This window comes from Carcharodon carcharias, chromosome 3 (genome assembly GCF_017639515.1).
Source record: "Carcharodon carcharias isolate sCarCar2 chromosome 3, sCarCar2.pri, whole genome shotgun sequence".
NCBI lineage: Eukaryota > Metazoa > Chordata > Chondrichthyes > Lamniformes > Lamnidae > Carcharodon > Carcharodon carcharias.
The window spans coordinates 3,335,808-3,358,277 of record NC_054469.1 but is presented as its reverse complement, the minus strand read 5'-3'; the positions used below and the strand labels follow the sequence as shown (position 1 = coordinate 3,358,277).

General features: G+C 49.0%; 1 protein-coding gene across 1 annotated transcript in view; it reads left to right on the top strand.

Moving 5' to 3' along the window:
- LOC121275757 (IQ motif and ankyrin repeat domain-containing protein 1-like) overlaps positions 1 to 22,470 on the top strand; it is a 264,758-nt gene that overhangs the window by 47,936 nt on the left and 194,352 nt on the right. Inside the window, exon 4 of the mRNA XM_041183356.1 lies at positions 16,915 to 17,106. Coding sequence (XP_041039290.1) covers positions 16,915 to 17,106 — 192 coding nt within the window. The remainder of the gene's footprint in view (positions 1 to 16,914; positions 17,107 to 22,470) is intronic.

Here is a 22,470-nt window from a genome sequence, read left to right as displayed (position 1 = left end):
CCACATCTCATCTCCACATCTCATCTCCACATCTCAGCTCCACATCTCAGCTCCACATCTCATCTCCACATCTCAGCTCCACACCTCATCTCCACATCTCAGCTCCACATCTCATCTCCACATCTCATCTCCACATCTCATCTCCACATCTCATCTCCACATCTCATCTCCACATCTCATCTCCACATCTCATCTCCACATCTCATCTCCACATCTCATCTCCACATCTCATCTCCACACCTCATCTCCACATCTCATCTCCACATCTCAGCTCCACATCTCATCTCCACATCTCATCTCCACATCTCATCTCCACATCTCATCTCCACATCTCATCTCCACATCTCATCTCCACACTCATCTCCACATCTCATCTCCACATCTCATCTCCACATCTCATCTCCACATCTCATCTCCACATCTCATCTCCACATCTCAGCTCCACATCTCATCTCCACATCTCATCTCCACATCTCATCTCCACATCTCATCTCCACATCTCATCTCCACATCTCATCTCCACATCTCATCTCCACATCTCATCTCCACACCTCATCTCCACATCTCATCTCCACATCTCATCTCCACATCTCATCTCCACATCTCAGCTCCACATCTCAGCTCCACATCTCATCTCCACATCTCATCTCCACATCTCATCTCCACATCTCATCTCCACATCTCATCTCCACATCTCAGCTCCACATCTCATCTCCACATCTCATCTCCACATCTCATCTCCACATCTCATCTCCACATCTCATCTCCACATCTCATCTCCACATCTCATCTCCACATCTCAGCTCCACATCTCATCTCCACATCTCATCTCCACATCTCATCTCCACATCTCATCTCCACATCTCATCTCCACATCTCATCTCCACATCTCATCTCCACATCTCATCTCCACATCTCATCTCCACATCTCATCTCCACATCTCATCTCCACATCTCATCTCCACATCTCATCTCCACATCTCATCTCCACATCTCATCTCCACATCTCATCTCCACATCTCATCTCCACATCTCATCTCCACACCTCATCTCCACATCTCATCTCCACATCTCATCTCCACATCTCATCTCCACATCTCATCTCCACATCTCATCTCCACATCTCATCTCCACATCTCATCTCCACATCTCATCTCCACATCTCATCTCCACACCTCATCTCCACATCTCATCTCCACACTCATCTCCACATCTCATCTCCACATCTCATCTCCACATCTCATCTCCACATCTCATCTCCACATCTCATCTCCACATCTCATCTCCACATCTCAGCTCCACATCTCATCTCCACATCTCATCTCCACATCTCATCTCCACATCTCATCTCCACATCTCATCTCCACATCTCATCTCCACATCTCATCTCCACATCTCAGCTCCACATCTCATCTCCACATCTCATCTCCACATCTCATCTCCACATCTCATCTCCACATCTCATCTCCACATCTCATCTCCACATCTCATCTCCACATCTCATCTCCACATCTCATCTCCACATCTCATCTCCACATCTCATCTCCACATCTCATCTCCACATCTCATCTCCACATCTCATCTCCACATCTCATCTCCACATCTCATCTCCACATCTCATCTCCACATCTCATCTCCACATCTCATCTCCACATCTCATCTCCACATCTCATCTCCACATCTCATCTCCACATCTCATCTCCACATCTCATCTCCACATCTCATCTCCACATCTCATCTCCACATCTCATCTCCACATCTCATCTCCACATCTCATCTCCACATCTCATCTCCACATCTCATCTCCACATCTCATCTCCACATCTCATCTCCACATCTCATCTCCACATCTCATCTCCACATCTCATCTCCACATCTCATCTCCACACCTCATCTCCACATCTCATCTCCACATCTCATCTCCACATCTCATCTCCACATCTCATCTCCACATCTCATCTCCACATCTCATCTCCACATCTCAGCTCCACATCTCATCTCCACATCTCATCTCCACATCTCATCTCCACATCTCATCTCCACATCTCATCTCCACATCTCAGCTCCACACCTCATCTCCACATCTCATCTCCACATCTCATCTCCACATCTCATCTCCACATCTCATCTCCACATCTCATCTCCACATCTCATCTCCACATCTCATCTCCACATCTCATCTCCACATCTCAGCTCCACATCTCATCTCCACATCTCATCTCCACATCTCATCTCCACATCTCATCTCCACATCTCATCTCCACATCTCATCTCCACATCTCATCTCCACATCTCATCTCCACATCTCATCTCCACATCTCATCTCCACATCTCATCTCCACATCTCATCTCCACATCTCATCTCCACATCTCATCTCCACATCTCAGCTCCACATCTCATCTCCACATCTCATCTCCACATCTCATCTCCACATCTCATCTCCACATCTCATCTCCACATCTCATCTCCACATCTCATCTCCACATCTCAGCTCCACATCTCATCTCCACATCTCATCTCCACATCTCATCTCCACATCTCATCTCCACATCTCATCTCCACATCTCATCTCCACATCTCATCTCCACATCTCATCTCCACATCTCAGCTCCACATCTCATCTCCACATCTCATCTCCACATCTCATCTCCACATCTCATCTCCACATCTCATCTCCACATCTCATCTCCACATCTCATCTCCACATCTCAGCTCCACATCTCATCTCCACATCTCATCTCCACATCTCATCTCCACATCTCATCTCCACATCTCATCTCCACATCTCATCTCCACATCTCATCTCCACATCTCATCTCCACATCTCATCTCCACATCTCATCTCCACATCTCATCTCCACATCTCATCTCCACATCTCATCTCCACATCTCATCTCCACATCTCATCTCCACATCTCATCTCCACATCTCATCTCCACATCTCATCTCCACATCTCATCTCCACATCTCATCTCCACACCTCATCTCCACATCTCATCTCCACATCTCATCTCCACATCTCATCTCCACATCTCATCTCCACATCTCATCTCCACATCTCATCTCCACATCTCATCTCCACATCTCATCTCCACATCTCATCTCCACATCTCATCTCCACATCTCATCTCCACATCTCATCTCCACATCTCATCTCCACATCTCATCTCCACATCTCATCTCCACATCTCATCTCCACATCTCATCTCCACATCTCATCTCCACATCTCATCTCCACATCTCAGCTCCACATCTCATCTCCACATCTCATCTCCACATCTCATCTCCACATCTCAGCTCCACATCTCAGCTCCACATCTCATCTCCACATCTCATCTCCACATCTCAGCTCCACATCTCATCTCCACATCTCATCTCCACATCTCATCTCCACATCTCATCTCCACATCTCATCTCCACATCTCATCTCCACATCTCATCTCCACATCTCAGCTCCACAGCTCATCTCCACATCTCATCTCCACATCTCATCTCCACATCACAGCTCCACATCTCATCTCCACATCTCATCGCCACATCTCATCTCCACATCTCATCTCCACATCTCATCTCCACATCTCATCTCCACATCTCATCTCCACATCTCATCTCCACATCTCATCTCCACATCTCATCTCCACATCTCATCTCCACATCTCAGCTCCACATCTCATCTCCACATCTCATCTCCACATCTCATCTCCACATCTCATCTCCACACCTCATCTCCACATCTCAGCTCCACATCTCATCTCCACATCTCATCTCCACATCTCATCTCCACATCTCATCTCCACATCTCATCTCCACATCTCATCTCCACATCTCATCTCCACATCTCATCTCCACATCTCATCTCCACATCTCATCTCCACATCTCATCTCCACATCTCATCTCCACATCTCAGCTCCACATCTCATCTCCACATCTCATCTCCACATCTCAGCTCCACATCTCATCTCCACATCTCAGCTCCACATCTCATCTCCACATCTCATCTCCACATCTCATCTCCACATCTCATCTCCACATCTCATCTCCACATCTCATCTCCACATCTCATCTCCACATCTCATCTCCACATCTCATCTCCACATCTCATCTCCACATCTCATCTCCACATCTCAGCTCCACATCTCATCTCCACATCTCAGCTCCACATCTCATCTCCACATCTCATCTCCACATCTCATCTCCACATCTCATCTCCACATCTCATCTCCACATCTCATCTCCACATCTCATCTCCACATCTCATCTCCACATCTCATCTCCACATCTCATCTCCACATCTCAGCTCCACATCTCATCTCCACATCTCATCTCCACATCTCAGCTCCACATCTCATCTCCACATCTCAGCTCCACATCTCATCTCCACATCTCAGCTCCACATCTCATCTCCACATCTCATCTCCACATCTCATCTCCACATCTCATCTCCACATCTCATCTCCACATCTCATCTCCACATCTCATCTCCACATCTCATCTCCACATCTCATCTCCACATCTCATCTCCACATCTCATCTCCACATCTCATCTCCACATCTCAGCTCCACATCTCATCTCCACATCTCATCTCCACATCTCAGCTCCACATCTCAGCTCCACATCTCAGCTCCACATCTCAGCTCCACATCTCATCTCCACATCTCATCTCCACATCTCATCTCCACATCTCAGCTCCACATCTCATCTCCACATCTCATCTCCACATCTCAGCTCCACATCTCATCTCCACATCTCATCTCCACATCTCATCTCCACATCTCATCTCCACATCTCATCTCCACATCTCATCTCCACATCTCATCTCCACATCTCATCTCCACATCTCATCTCCACATCTCATCTCCACATCTCATCTCCACATCTCATCTCCACATCTCATCTCCACATCTCATCTCCACATCTCATCTCCACATCTCAGCTCCACATCTCAGCTCCACATCTCATCTCCACATCTCATCTCCACATCTCATCTCCACATCTCATCTCCACATCTCATCTCCACATCTCATCTCCACATCTCATCTCCACATCTCATCTCCACATCTCATCTCCACATCTCATCTCCACATCTCATCTCCACATCTCATCTCCACATCTCATCTCCACATCTCATCTCCACATCTCATCTCCACATCTCATCTCCACATCTCATCTCCACATCTCATCTCCACATCTCATCTCCACATCTCATCTCCACATCTCATCTCCACATCTCATCTCCACATCTCATCTCCACATCTCATCTCCACATCTCATCTCCACATCTCATCTCCACATCTCATCTCCACATCTCATCTCCACATCTCATCTCCACACCTCATCTCCACATCTCAGCTCCACATCTCATCTCCACATCTCATCTCCACATCTCATCTCCACATCTCATCTCCACATCTCATCTCCACATCTCATCTCCACATCTCATCTCCACATCTCATCTCCACATCTCATCTCCACATCTCAGCTCCACATCTCATCTCCACATCTCATCTCCACATCTCAGCTCCACATCTCATCTCCACATCTCAGATCCACATCTCAGCTCCACATCTCATCTCCACATCTCATCTCCACATCTCAGATCCACATCTCAGCTCCACATCTCATCTCCACATCTCATCTCCACACCTCATCTCCACACGTCATCTCCACATCTCAGCTCCACACCTCATCTCCACATCTCATCTCCACATCTCATCTCCACACCTCATCTCCACATCTCATCTCCACACCGCATCTCCACATCTCATCTCCACATCTCAGCTCCACACCTCATCTCCACATCTCAGCTCCACATCTCATCTCCACACCTCATCTCCACATCTCATCACCACATCTCATCTCCACACCTCATCTCCACACCTCATCTCCACATCTCATCTCCACATCTCAGCTCCACATCTCATCTCCACATCTCATCTCCACATCTCATCTCCACATCTCATCTCCACATCTCACCTCCACATCTCAGCTCCACATCTCAGCTCCACATCTCATCTCCACACCTCATCTCCACATCTCAGCTCCACATCTCATCTCCACATCTCAGCTCCACATCTCATCTCCACATCTCTTCTCCACATCTCATCTCCACATCTCATCTCCACATCTTATCTCCACACCTCATCTCCACATCTCAGCTCCACACCTCATCTCCACATCTCATCTCCACATCTCAGCTCCACATCTCATCTCCACATCTCATCTCCACATCTCATCTCCACATCTCATCTCCACATCTCAGCTCCACATCTCATCTCCACATCTCATCTCCACATCTCAGCTCCACATCTCATCTCCACACCTCATCTCCACATCTCAGCTCCACATCTCATCTCCACATCTCATCTCCACATCTCAGCTCCACATCTCATCTCCACATCTCATCTCCACATCTCATCTCCACATCTCATCTCCACATCTCAGCTCCACATCTCATCTCCACATCTCAGCTCCACACCTCATCTCCACATCTCAGCTCCAGGGCTCATCTCCACATCTCATCTCCACATCTCAGCTCCACACCTCATCTCCACACCTCATCTCCACATCTCATCTCCACATCTCAGATCCACATCTCATCTCCACATCTCAGCTCCACATCTCATCTCCACATCTCAGCTCCACACCTCATCTCCACATCTCAGCTCCAGGGCTCATCTCCACATCTCATCTCCACACCTCATCTCCACATCTCAGCTCCACATCTCATCTCCACACCTCATCTCCACATCTCATCTCCACGTCTCATCTCCACATCTCATCTCCACATCTCATCTCCACATCTCATCTCCACACCTCATCTCCACATCTCATCTCCACATCTCATCTCCACATCTCATCTCCACATCTCATCTCCACATCTCATCTCCACATCTCATCTCCACACCTCAGCTCCACATCTCATCTCCACATCTCAGCTCCACATCTCATCTCCACATCTCAGCTCCACATCTCATCTCCACATCTCATCTCCACACCTCATCTCCACATCTCAGCTCCACATCTCAGCTCCACATCTCAGCTCCACATCTCATCTCCACATCTCATCTCCACATCTCATCTCCACATCTCATCTCCACACCTCATCTCCACATCTCATCTCCACACCTCATCTCCACACCTCATCTCCACATCTCAGCTCCACATCTCATCTCCACATCTCATCTCCACACCTCATCTCCACATCTCAGCTCCACATCTCAGCTCCACATCTCAGCTCCACATCTCAGCTCCACATCTCATCTCCACATCTCAGCTCCACATCTCATCTCCACATCTCATCTCCACATCTCAGCTCCACATCTCATCTCCACACCTCATCTCCACAGCTCAGCTCCACATCTCATCTCCACACCTCATCTCCACATCTCATCTCCACATCTCATCTCCACATCTCAGCTCCACATCTCAGCTCCACATCTCATCTCCACATCTCATCTCCACATCTCATCTCCACACCTCATCTCCACACCTCATCTCCACATCTCAGCTCCACTCCTCATCTCAACACCTCATCTCCACATCTCAGCTCCACTCCTCATCTCAACACCTCATCTCCACATCTCATCTCCACATCTCAGCTCCACATCTCATCTCCACATCTCATCTCCACATCTCATCTCCACATCTCATCTCCACATCTCAGCTCCACACCTCATCTCCACACCTCATCTCCACATCTCATCTCCACATCTCATCTCCACAGCTCATCTCCACAGCTCATCTCCACACCTCATCTCCACACCTCATCTCCACATCTCAGTTCCATAGCTCATCTCCACACCTCATCTCCACAGCTCATCTCCACAGCTCATCTCCACACCTCATCTCCACACCTCATCTCCACACCTCATCTCCACATCTCAGCTCCACATCTCATCTCCACATCTCATCTCCACACCTCATCTCCACATCTCATCTCCACATCTCATCTCCACATCTCAGCTCCACATCTCAGCTCCACATCTCAGCTCCACACCTCATCTCCACACCTCATCTCCACATCTCAGCTCCACTCCTCATCTCAACACCTCATCTCCACATCTCAGCTCCACTCCTCATCTCAACACCTCATCTCCACATCTCAGCTCCACATCTCAGCTCCACATCTCATCTCCACATCTCAGCTCCACACCTCTTCTCCACACCTCATCTCCACATCTCATCTCCACATCTCATCTCCACAGCTCATCTCCACAGCTCATCTCCACACCTCATCTCCACACCTCATCTCCACATCTCAGTTCCATAGCTCATCTCCACACCTCATCTCCACAGCTCATCTCCACAGCTCATCTCCACACCTCATCTCCACACCTCATCTCCACACCTCATCTCCACATCTCAGCTCCACATCTCATCTCCACATCTCAGCTCCACATCTCATCTCCTCATCTCATCTCCACATCTCATCTCCACATCTCAGCTCCACATCTCATCTCCACACCTCATCTCCACACCTCAGCTCCACATCTCATCTCCACACCTCATCTCCACACCTCAGCTCCACATCTCATCTCCACACCTCATCTCCACATCTCAGCTCCACATCTCAGCTCCACATCTCATCTCCACATCTCAGCTCCACACCTCATCTCCACATCTCATCTCCACACCTCATCTCCACACCTCATCTCCACATCTCATCTCCACATCTCATCTCCACATCTCATCTCCACATCTCATCTCCACATCTCATCTCCACACCTCATCTCCACATCTCATCTCCACACCTCATCCCAACATCTCAGCTCCACATCTCATCTCCACATCTCAGCTCCACATCTCATCTCCACATCTCAGCTCCACGTCTCATCTCCACATCTCATCTCCACACCTCATCTCCACATCTCATCACCACATCTCATCTCCACACCTCATCTCCACATCTCATCTCCACATCTCAGCTCCACATCTCATCTCCACATCTCATCTCCACATCTCATCTCCACATCTCATCTCCACATCTCACCTCCACATCTCAGCTCCACATCTCAGCTCCACATCTCATCTCCACACCTCATCTCCACATCTCAGCTCCACATCTCATCTCCACATCTCAGCTCCACATCTCATCTCCACATCTCTTCTCCACATCTCATCTCCACATCTCATCTCCACATCTCATCTCCACATCTCATCTCCACACCTCATCTCCACACCTCATCTCCACATCTCATCTCCACACCTCATCTCCACACCTCATCTCCACATCTCATCTCCACATCTCATCTCCACATCTCAGTTCCACACCTCATCTCCACATCTCATCTCCACATCTCATCTCCACACCTCATCTCCACATCTCATCTCCACACCTCATCTCCACACCTCATCTCCACATCTCATCTCCACACCTCATCTCCACATCTCATCTCCACACCTCATCTCCACACCTCATCTCCACACCTCATCTCCACATCTCATCTCCACATCTCATCTCCACACCTCATCTCCACACCTCATCTCCACATCTCAGCTCCACATCTCATCTCCACATCTCAGCTCCACATCTCATCTCCACATCTCAGCTCCACATCTCATCTCCACACCTCATCTCCACATCTCAGCTCCACATCTCATCTCCACATCTCATCTCCACATCTCATCTCCACATCTCAGCTCCACATCTCATCTCCACACCTCATCTCCACATCTCATCTCCACACCTCATCTCCACATCTCATCTCCACATCTCAGCTCCACATCTCATCTCCACACCTCATCTCCACATCTCATCTCCACACCTCATCTCCACATCTCATCTCCACATCTCATCTCCACATCTCAGCTCCACATCTCATCTCCACATCTCAGCTTCACATCTCATCTCCACATCTCAGCTCCAGGGCTCAGCTCCAGGGCTCAGCTCCACATCTCATCTCCACATCTCATCTCCACATCTCATCTGCACATCTCATCTCCACATCTCATCTCCACATCTCATCTCCACATCTCATCTCCACACCTCATCTCCACATCTCATCTCCACATCTCATCTCCACATCTCAGCTCCACATCTCATCTCCACATCTCATCTCCACACCTCATCTCCACATCTCATCTCCACATCTCATCTCCACACCTCATCTCCACATCTCATCTCCACATCTCATCTCCACATCTCATCTCCACATCTCATCTCCACATCTCATCTCCACACCTCATCTCCACATCTCAGCTCCACATCTCATCTCCACATCTCATCTCCACACCTCATCTCCACATCTCATCTCCACATCTCATCTCCACATCTCAGCTCCACATCTCATCTCCACATCTCATCTCCACACCTCATCTCCACACCTCATCTCCACATCTCATCTCCACACCTCATCTCCACACCTCATCTCCACATCTCATCTCCACCTCTCATCTCCACATCTCATCTCCACATCTCATCTCCACACCTCATCTCCACACCTCATCTCCACATCTCATCTCCACCTCTCATCTCCACATCTCATCTCCACATCTCATCTCCACACCTCATCTCCACATCTCATCTCCACATCTCATCTCCACACCTCATCTCCACATCTCATCTCCACATCTCAGCTCCACATCTCAGCTCCACATCTCATCTCCACACCTCATCTCCACATCTCATCTCCACATCTCATCTCCACACCTCATCTCCACATCTCATCTCCACATCTCAGCTCCACATCTCAGCTCCACATCTCATCTCCACACCTCATCTCCACATCTCAGCTCCACATCTCAGCTCCACATCTCATCTCCACACCTCATCTCCACACCTCATCTCCACACCTCATCTCCAAACCTCATCTCCACATCTCAGCTCCACATCTCAGCTCCACATCTCATCTCCACACCTCATCTCCACACCTCATCTCCACACCTCATCTCCAAACCTCATCTCCACATCTCATCTCCACATCTCATCTCCACATCTCATCTCCACATCTCAGCTCCACACCTCATCTCCACACCTCATCTCCACACCTCATCTACACACCTCATCTCCACACCTCATCTCCACACCTCATCTCCACATCTCAGCTCCACATCTCATCTCCACATCTCAGCTCCACATCTCATCTCCACATCTCATCTCCACATCTCATCTCCACATCTCATCTCCACATCTCATCTCCACATCTCAGCTCCACATCTCATCTCCACATCTCAGCTCCACATCTCAGCTCCACATCTCATCTCCACATCTCATCTCCACATCTCATCTCCACACCTCATCTCCACACCTCATCTCCACACCTCATCTCCACATCTCATCTCCACATCTGAGCTCCACACCTCATCTCCACACCTCATCTCCACATCTCAGCTCCACACCTCATCTCCACATCTCAGCTCCACACCTCATCTCCACATCTCATCTCCACACCTCATCTCCACATCTCAGCTCCACACCTCATCTCCACATCTCATCTCCACATCTCATCTCCACACCACATCTCCACATCTCATCTCCACATCTCATCTCCACATCTCATCTCCACATCTCAGCTCCACACCTCATCTCCACACCTCATCTCCACACCTCATCTACACACCTCATCTCCACACCTCATCTCCACATCTCATCTCCACACCTCATCTCCACATCTCAGCTCCACATCTCAGCTCCACACCTCATCTCCACATCTCAGCTCCACATCTCAGCTCCACACCTCATCTCCACACGTCATCTCCACACCTCATCTCCACATCTCATCTCCGCATCTCATCTCCACATCTCAGCTCCACACCTCATCTCAACACCTCATCTCCACATCTCATCTCCACACCTCATCTCCACATCTCATCGCCACATCTCATCTCCACATCTCATCTCCACATCTCATCTCCACATCTCAGCTCCACATCTCAGCTCCACATCTCATCTCCACATCTCATCTCCACATCTCAGCTCCACACCTCATCTCCACATCTCATCTCCACATCTCATCTCCACATCTCAGCTCCACATCTCAGCTCCACATCTCATCTCCACATCTCAGCTCCACATCTCATCTCCACACCTCATCTCCACACCTCATCTCCACATCTCATCTCCACATCTCATCTCCACATCTCAGCTCCACATCTCATCTCCACATCTCAGCTCCACACCTCATCTCCACATCTCATCTCCACATCTCAGCTCCACACCTCATCTCCACATCTCATCTCCACATCTCAGCTCCACACCTCATCTCCACACCTCATCTCCACATCTCATCTCCACATCTCATCTCCACATCTCAGCTCCACATCTCAGCTCCACATCTCATCTCCACACCTCATCTCCACATCTCATCTCCACACCTCATCTCCACATCTCATCTCCACACCTCATCTCCACATCTCAGCTCCACACCTCATCTCCACACCTCATCTCCACATCTCAGTTCCACATCTCAGCTCCACATCTCATCTCCACACCTCATCTCCACATCTCAGCTCCACATCTCATCTCCTCATCTCATCTCCACATCTCATCTCCACATCTCATCTCCACACCTCATCTCCTCATCTCATCGCCACACCTCATCTCCACCTCTCATCTCCACATCTCATCTCCACATCTCATCTCCACACCTCATCTCCACATCTCAGCTCCACATCTCAGCTCCACATCTCATCTCCACATCTCAGTTCCACATCTCAGCTCCACACCTCATCTCCACATCTCATCTCCACATCTCATCTCCACATCTCAGTTCCACATCTCAGCTCCACATCTCATCTCCACATCTCAGCTCCACATCTCATCTCCACATCTCATCTCCACACCTCATCTCCACATCTCATCTCCACATCTCAGCTCCACATCTCATCTCCACATCTCATCTCCACATCTCATCTCCACATCTCATCTCCACATCTCATCTCCACATCTCATCTCCACATCTCAGCTCCACATCTCATCTCCACATCTCATCTCCACATCTCATCTCCACATCTCATCTCCACATCTCATCTCCAGGGCTCAGCTCCACACCTCATCTCCACATCTCAGCTCCACATCTCATCTCCACATCTCAGCTCCACATCTCATCTCCACACCTCATCTCCACATCTCATCTCCACATCTCAGCTCCACATCTCAGCTCCACATCTCATCTCCACATCTCATCTCCACATCTCATCTCCACATCTCAGCTCCACACCTCATCTCCACATCTCAGCTCCACATCTCATCTCCACATCTCAGCTCCACATCTCATCTCCACACCTCATCTCCACACCTCATCTCCACATCTCATCTCCACATCTCATCTCCACATCTCATCTCCACATCTCATCTCCACATCTCATCTCCACATCTCATCTCCACACCTCATCTCCACACCTCATCTCCACATCTCATCTCCACATCTCAGCTCCACACCTCAGCTCCACATCTCATCTCCACACCTCATCTCCACATCTCAGCTCCACATCTCATCTCCACATCTCATCTCCACATCTCAGCTCCACATCTCATCTCCACATCTCATCTCCACATCTCAGCTCCACACCTCATCTCCACATCTCAGCTCCACATCTCATCTCCACATCTCATCTCCACATCTCAGCTCCACATCTCATCTCCACACCTCATCTCCACATCTCATCTCCACATCTCAGCTCCACATCTCATCTCCACACCTCATCTCCACACCTCATCTCCACATCTCAGCTCCACATCTCATCTCCACACCTCATCTCCACATCTCATCTCCACATCTCATCTCCACATCTCATTTCCACATCTCATCTCCACATCTCAGCTCCTCATCTCATCTCCACATCTCAGCTCCACACCTCATCTCCACATCTCATTTCCACATCTCATCTCCACATCTCATCTCCACATCTCAGCTCCACATCTCATCTCCACATCTCATCTCCACATCTCATCTCCACATCTCATCTCCACATCTCATCTCCTGGGCTCAGCTCCACACCTCATCTCCACATCTCATCTCCACATCTCATCTCCACACCTCATCTCCACATCTCAGCTCCACATCTCAGCTCCACATCTCATCTCCACATCTCATCTCCACATCTCATCTCCACACCTCATCTCCACATCTCAGCTCCACATCTCATCTCCACATCTCAGCTCCACATCTCAGCTCCACATCTCATCTCCACATCTCATCTCCACATCTCAGCTCCACACCTCATCTCCACATCTCATCTCCACATCTCAGCTCCACATCTCATCTCCACATCTCAGCTCCACACCTCATCTCCACACCTCATCTCCACATCTCATCTCCACATCTCAGCTCCACACCTCATCTCCACATCTCATCTCCACATCTCATCTCCACATCTCATCTCCACATCTCATCTCCACATCTCATCTCCTGGGCTCAGCTCCACATCTCATCTCCACATCTCATCTCCACATCTCATCTCCACACCTCATCTCCACATCTCAGCTCCACATCTCATCTCCACATCTCATCTCCTGGGCTCAGCTCCACATCTCATCTCCACATCTCATCTCCACACCTCATCTCCACATCTCATCTCCACACCTCATCTCCACATCTCATCTCCACACCTCATCTCCACATCTCATCTCCACATCTCATCTCCACATCTCATCTCCACACCTCATCTCCACACCTCATCTCCACATCTCAGCTCCACATCTCATCTCCACATCTCATCTCCACATCTCAGCTCCACATCTCAGCTCCACATCTCATCTCCACACCTCATCTCCACATCTCATCTCCACACCTCATCTCCACACCTCATCTCCACATCTCATCTCCACATCTCATCTCCACACCTCATCTCCACACCTCATCTCCACATCTCAGCTCCACATCTCAGCTCCACACCTCATCTCCACATCTCATCTCCACACCTCATCTCCACATCTCATCTCCACACCTCATCTCCACATCTCAGCTCCACATCTCATCTCCACATCTCAGCTCCACATCTCATCTCCACATCTCATCTCCACATCTCATCTCCACATCTCATCTCCACATCTCATCTCCACATCTCATCTCCACATCTCAGCTCCAGGGCTCAGCTCCACATCTCATCTCCACATCTCAGCTCCACATCTCATCTCCACACCTCATCTCCACATCTCATCTCCACATCTCATCTCCACATCTCAGCTCCACATCTCAGCTCCACATCTCAGCTCCACATCTCATCTCCACATCTCATCTCCACACCTCATCTCCACATCTCAGCTCCACATCTCAGCTCCACACCTCATCTCCACATCTCATCTCCACACCTCATCTCCACATCTCAGCTCCACACCTCATCTCCACATCTCATCTCCACATCTCATCTCCACATCTCATCTCCACATCTCATCTTCACATCTCATCTCCACATCTCAGCTCCACATCTCATCTCCACATCTCATCTCCACATCTCATCTCCACATCTCAGCTCCACATCTCATCTCCACATCTCATCTCCACATCTCAGCTCCACATCTCATCTCCACATCTCAGCTCCACATCTCATCTCCACATCTCAGCTCCACACCTCATCTCCACATCTCAGCTCCACATCTCATCTCCACATCTCAGCTCCACATCTCATCTCCACATCTCATCTCCACATCTCATCTCCACATCTCATCTCCACATCTCATCTCCACATCTCAGCTCCACATCTCAGCTCCACACCTCATCTCCACATCTCATCTCCACATCTCATCTCCACATCTCAGCTCCACATCTCATCTCCACACCTCATCTCCACACCTCATCTCCACATCTCAGCTCCACATCTCATCTCCACACCTCATCTGCACACCTCATCTCCACATCTCAGCTCCACATCTCAGCTCCACATCTCAGCTACACAGCTCAGCTCCACAGCTCAGTCTCCTGCAGGTCTGCCCCTCAGTCCCTGACTATCCCCCACAGGTCTGTCCCTCAGTCCCTGACTGTCCCCCACAGGTCTGTCCCTCAGTCCCTGACTGTCCCCCACAGGTCTGCCCCTCTGTCCCTGACTGTCCCCCGCATGTCTGCCCCTAAGTCCCTGACTATCCCCCACAGGTCTGTCCCTCAGTCCCTGACTGTCCCCCACAGGTCTGTCCCTTAGTCCCTCACTGTCCCCTTATGTCTGCCCCTCAGTCCCTGACTGTCCCCGCATGTCTGTCCCTCAATTTCTGACTGTCCCCCACACGTCTGCATCTCACTACTTGACTGTCCCCCACAGGTCTGCCCCTCAGCTCCTGACTGTCCCCCAGAGGTCCGCTCTGCTCTGACTCCCAGCAAGCTGCAAAGTGTCTAACTCTTGAAACAGATTATCGGTGATGAGAGAGCTCATTTGTGTGGAGTGCCTGGAGAAACTCGGATTAAGGACAGCTTTAATAGAGGTCTTCAAAATTCTGAGGGGCTTTGATAGAGTAAATAAGGAGGAACAGATTCCAGTGACAGGTGGGTCAATAACCAGAGGGAACCAGATTCCTGATAATTGGCAAACGATCCAGGGTTTGGAGTGGAGGAGGAGGGGGTGAATTTTTTTTTGTGAAGCAAGTTGTTGGATCTGGAATGCGCTCCCTCTAAGGACAGTGGAAGCAGATTCAATAATAACTTTCCAAATAGAAGTGGATGGAAAGGGAAAATGTCTCCAGGGCTTTGGGGGAAGAGGAGAGGAGCAAGATGAGTTGGATAGCTTTATCAAAGAACCATCACAGGCACCATGGGTCAAAAGACCTTCTGTCGTGTCTCATTTATGATTGTGCTGCTGCACAGCGCTACCAAAACATTTAAATGTGCTCAATTGCTGATAGAGAGACGGAGACAGAGTCAAGAGAATCAGTGGAGGAGGATCTAGTAAGATCTAGTCTCAGAGCCAGAATGAGGATGATTAGATAAGCAGGCTGTGGATCCTGGCATGTTTCTCCAGTCTGCTTCATTTCTATTTTTCCCACAGGTTTCTGAGCTGGACTCCAAAACTGGAGTAGGAGACGATGAAATGGGGAAAGTGATTCGTCAACGCCACCAGTTAGCACTGACTGACTGTACCGACGTCCACGGCAATACACCTCTGTCAGAGGCCTCTGGCGGGGGTCATCCTGAGGCCATTAAGTTCTTGATTGAGAAAGGAGCTAATCCAAACTCAAAGGTATAGGGCAGTTAGCGATGGAGAAAACTTTGATCATGACCTTTCACCTCTCACCCTGTAATGTAAGCTCATGGAGCAGGTGTTAATTTCAGCAGAGACAGGTTTTTGCTGTGTTGCATATGTCCCCATGTGTCTCTTCATGTGCCTCTATGTGTTTCTCTGTGTGACCCTGTGTGTCTCTCTTCATGTCCCCGTGTTTCTCCCTATATGTTCCTGCGTAACTATCTGTATGCCTCTCCATGTGGCCCAGTGTGTCTCTGCGTGTGTCTATCTGTATATTCCTGTGTCTCCCTGTGTCGCCACATGTGTTTCTCTGTGTGTCTCTCTGTGTGTACCCATGTGTTTCTCCATGTGTTCCTATGTTCCTCTCTATGTATCTCTCCATGTGTACCCCATGTGTCACAACGTGCATTCCTATGTGTCTCTCTGTGTGCCCCCTTGTCCCAGTGTGTCTTGCTGTGTGTTTCCATGTGCCCTGATATCTCATTCCATGTGCCTCTCCATGTGTCCTCATGTGCCCCTGTGTACCCTCCTGTATATCTCTGATGTGTCATAGGAACATAGGAGCAGGAGTAGGCCGCTCAGCCCATTGAGCCTGCTCCACCATTCAGTTAGGTCGTGGCTGATCATCTACCTCAATGCCACCTTCCTGCATCATCCCCATTCCCCTTGATGTCATTAGGATTGTTATGAGCATAGCCGGTGTTAATTGCTGCACAAACCAGTTCCCAGAGGGAAACTTGGCTTGCGGGCCAAAACCTTTATTTTGCATTCTGAAAGTGAAAAGGCCACATACTAATCTCAGCAGCAAGAGTCCAGTGACGCTTTTGGGATTTAAAAAATTAAAAACAAAAGTTTTATTAACAAAGATAAAAGAAAACTTAAGCACACAAGATTACAGTTGCATAGTTAAACTTAGTCTTACAAAACATTCCCCCAAAGAAGACTCTGTCCTTGGTCAGACCCACAAGTAAACACCTTCCAGACAACCTTCCCTTATAGATGTCTAATTATAAAAATCCAGTAATATTACCCAAGGCAAACTGCTGTGGCTTCAATAAAGGCATACCCTAACCCTCTAACCCTCTTCCACACTGCTGTGGAAATCCAAACTTCAGAATAAAATTGATTTTTGCAGCCCAAGACTTTTCTGGCTTGACTGGATGGCTGATTGAAACTGCACCCTCTCCCAGGCCAGATCTCCAGCTATAGATTCAGCTGCTATATCTCACCACTCTAGCTCAACAGCTCAAACCGCAACTCAAACAGCTAACAATAACTCTAATACCCTTTTTCCCCTTTCATTTCAGATTCCATTGTTCTCACACCTCTTTGAACCTCAAACCCTTCCAAATATAAAAGATGTAATTTTCCGTGCCTGCTGGCATTGGCTGTGCCTGGCAATGTGAGCGGACAATATGGCAAGAAGGCCAAAAATTGGTTTCACGACATTGTGAATTGTATGCTCTGCCCGTCAATGGCGAGCCGTGTTTCCTGCCTTCAGACACCAGGAACCTCATTATAATATATCTACATATTATAAGCCCATCCAGTGGAATCACCTCCCCGCCCCCCACCCCCAATGCTGGATCATCTGCCTAGGTCAGTGGGAAAACACAGCAGTGCAGAATACCTTTTGACAAGTGTGACATGCAGAGGTCAAGACTTACTGTCAGGACCTTGGCCACATCATGGACATCAGAGGAGAAGAAGATACTGGACCCTGACAGCAACAGAACCCTGGAGGAATAAGCACCGCATGGACATGGCTCCACCCTGAAACAGCTCAAAGAAGTTGGAAAGTCTCCATTGAGGATCTACTGAACGGATGATGGTAGAGGGGGTGGAGAGGAAGGTCCAGCTGTGTTTGGGAGAGGAACCTCAGCTGACCTCAGCTGGTCAGTGTCCATGTGTGAGATAGATGGGGCATCCAGTATCCCAGCTAGGTGCCTGTCCATCAATGGCCAGCAGGGAGGTCCAGAGCGACCTCGCATTGGCGCATGATGTCTCTGTGGCCTCCTCTCAGGGCATTCTGGATGACAGCAGCAGCTCCTCCGCCCCTCTGCCACTGACTGTGGCATCTGATAGGGCTGCGGCGACTGGGGAGATGCCAACCATGGCACAGGCCGTTCCCTCCCAGGCTGGGCCAGCAAGGGCTCCACTGGTCAGACGATAACCGCCAGGATCAAGGTGAACAGGACAGCAGAGTGAGCAGGGCTGTCTCCAATGCTGGTGCCAGCGAGGAGGGAGCTCCTAGCCGGAGCACCCATAAACATAGGTTTAAAGCATCTTAAGCCCAAGAGGTCACGGGTGATCTTTTGTTCCCCCATTTTGTTTTTCTTTTTTTAATGGTGTGACAGCCAGCACCGGATATTGTTCTGTTCAATACTATGTGAGTTCCAACATTAAATTACATTTGCTTTTCTGTTATTGGCTTGAGTATGCCTGGTTTGATTTGTAGGTGTAGGGTATGCCAGTATGTAATGCTGGACGGGTGTGACTCAAAACTTTATTGCACAGGCACTGAGTGTATCTTGAGGGCTAAGGGAAGGTTATTCCTGCAATCCAGGATGGAGGTGACAGCTCTGGCATGAGGTGGTAGTGCCTATTTGACAACCTGGCTGAAGCAGTGTTGGATCAAGGCGTTCCTGGTGTCCCTGACTCCTCGGAGGTTTCTGAGGTTTAGGTCCTCAGCATTCGCCTCACCATGCTCCTCTTCTGACTCACTACTGGACTCATCATCTGTGGCCTGTGGAGCTGCATCAAGATGCTCTTCCTCCAGTGGGTCAGTACCAGATTGTGGAGAGTGCAGCATGTATAACCACTAACAGTGACACCTGCTCTGGGGGGATACGTTAGTGCGCCCCCTGAACGATTCAGGCATCAGAACCGCACCTTGAGAAGACCTATGGTTCCCTCTACCACTGTCCACAGAGGCATGGCTCTTGTTGCCCCATTGCCTTGCCTCTGTTCTTGGTGAAGAGGTGTGGTGAGCCACCTTTTTAAGGAATAGCCCTTGTCACCCAACGGCCACCCATCCAGTCGGGCTGGAGCACTGAAGAGCCTCAGTGCCTGGGAGTGTCTCAGGATGTACACATCATGGGAGCTGCCAGGGTACCTTGTACAGATTTGCCGAATCTGCATCCTGTGGTCACACATTATCTGCACGTTCATGGGGTGGAATCCCTTCTTGTTGATAAAGGCACTCGCCTGACCCACTGGTGCCTTGATGGCCACATAATGTACAGTCGATGGCACAAGGGCTTCCAGTAATCACTGCCAAGCCTCTCGCTGGCTCAGCCTGGCTGGCCTTGTCTGTATGGAAATGAATGAAAGTTAATACCTGCCTGAACAGAGCGTCTGTCACCAGCTTGATGCAACTGTGGGCAGCTGACTGGGACACTCCACAAAGATCCCCCAATGAGCCCTGGAAAGAGCCGGAGGCATAGAAATTGAGGACCATTGTGACCTTCAGAGCCACTGGGCCTGAGATCAGCTCCGACTGTGTGGGTGGACAGCCCATGCCAATCATTTGACAAATGGAGGTCACGGCCTCCTTTGAGAGGCAGAGCCTCTTCGGCATTGCACCTCGGACATGTTGTGGTAGCTGGATCGCTGCCTGTGAACACTGGCAACAGGATATTGATATCTTCAGCGGCCCCTTCCACCTTGGACTACCTGCTGGCCCTGAGCCCCTTGTGCCTGCGCGTCTCCTCCCACAGGTCCCTCCCCTGCATTGGAACACCTGGCCTCCTCTCCCTTTTGCCCCTCTGTGCCTCCAGTGGAGAACACAGCGCCCATTACCAGGGTAACGGAAGGCTGGTCTGATCCCTGGAAGGGCCCACACAGTCCGAATCCTCAGGGATCCTTGGAGACACCAAGGAGTCCTGAAATGAAGGCTGGAAATGCTAAGAATGAAGCCCAGATCAGAGATTAAGCTGTCAAGTCTCAATAAGCCACCAGCAGCAAGTTACCTCCAAAACTCCTCACTACTCACATCGACAATGCTGCTGACCCTTCTTATCCCACCTGTGGATGAGGCTTTGCGAATTATGGACTGTACGCCTGCCTCTTTTGCCAGTGCGACGAGGGAAAAACCACACGGGCAATGGTAAATTGCCATGTATTGGGTTGTCAAGGGCCTTAACCAGCCTGTTAATTAATGGTGGGCGTGGGTCTGACTCACGTGTCCGCCCAGAAAGCGAGTGCGCAATGACTCCGGGACGCTCGTCTGATATCATCACGTCACTTTACACTCGAGTGGGTCAGCCACACGCCCACCCGCTCAGCAAAACATTCTGCCCTCTGTTTCCTGTTTGTTAACCAATTCTCAATCCTAACTAGTATATTACCCCTAATCCCACGTGCTCTAACTTACTTTACTAACTCCTGTGAGAGACCTTATCAAAAGCCTTCTGAAAATCCAAATACACCACATCCACTGGTCCTCCTTTATCTATGCTTAAGGTAAAATCCTCAAAAAACTCCAACAGGTTTGTCAAGCATGATTTCTCTTTCAGAAATCCGTGTTGACTCTGCCCAATCTTATCATTATTTTCCAAGTGTCCTGTTATCACATCCTTAATAATAGATTCTAATATTTTCCTTACTACTGATGTCAAACTGACAAGTCTGTAGTTCTCTGTTTTCTCCCTCCCTCCCTTCTTAAGTAACGCGCTTACATTTTGCCACATTCCAGTCTGCAGGACTTTTCCACAATCTGTAGCATTCTGAAAGATAACCACCAACACATCCATTATCTTTACAAACACCTCCTTCGATACTCCGGGGTGTAGCTCATCAGGACTGGGGGATTTATCAACCTTCAATGCATTAATTTTTTGAGTACTACCTCTTTATTAATACTAATTCTTTTCATTTCCTTATTTTCACAAGTCCCTTCGTCCCCATGTATTTCGGGGAGATTTTCTGTACCTTCCTCTGTGAAGACAGACACAAATTGTTTCGTTTCTCCATCATTTCCCAATTCTCCATTATAAATTCTCTTGTCTCTGTTTGAAATGGACCCATATTTGTCCGAGCTAATCTTTTCCTTTTCACATACCCAAAAAATCTTTTACAGTCCACCTTTATGATTCTTGCTGGTTTGCATTCATATTTTCTTTTCCCTTTCTTTATCAGTTTCTTGGTCCTCTTTTGCTGGATTCTAAATTGCTCCCAATCTTCGGCTTACCACTTTTTCTGGCAAACTTATAAGTCGCTTCCTTTCATCGAATGCAATTTTTCTTTTGTTAGCCGCACGTGTCCCCATGTGTCTCTCACTGTATGTACCTTTGTATTTTTTCATTCATTCATGGGATGTGGGCATCCCTGGCTGGGCCCAGCATTTATTGTCCATCATTA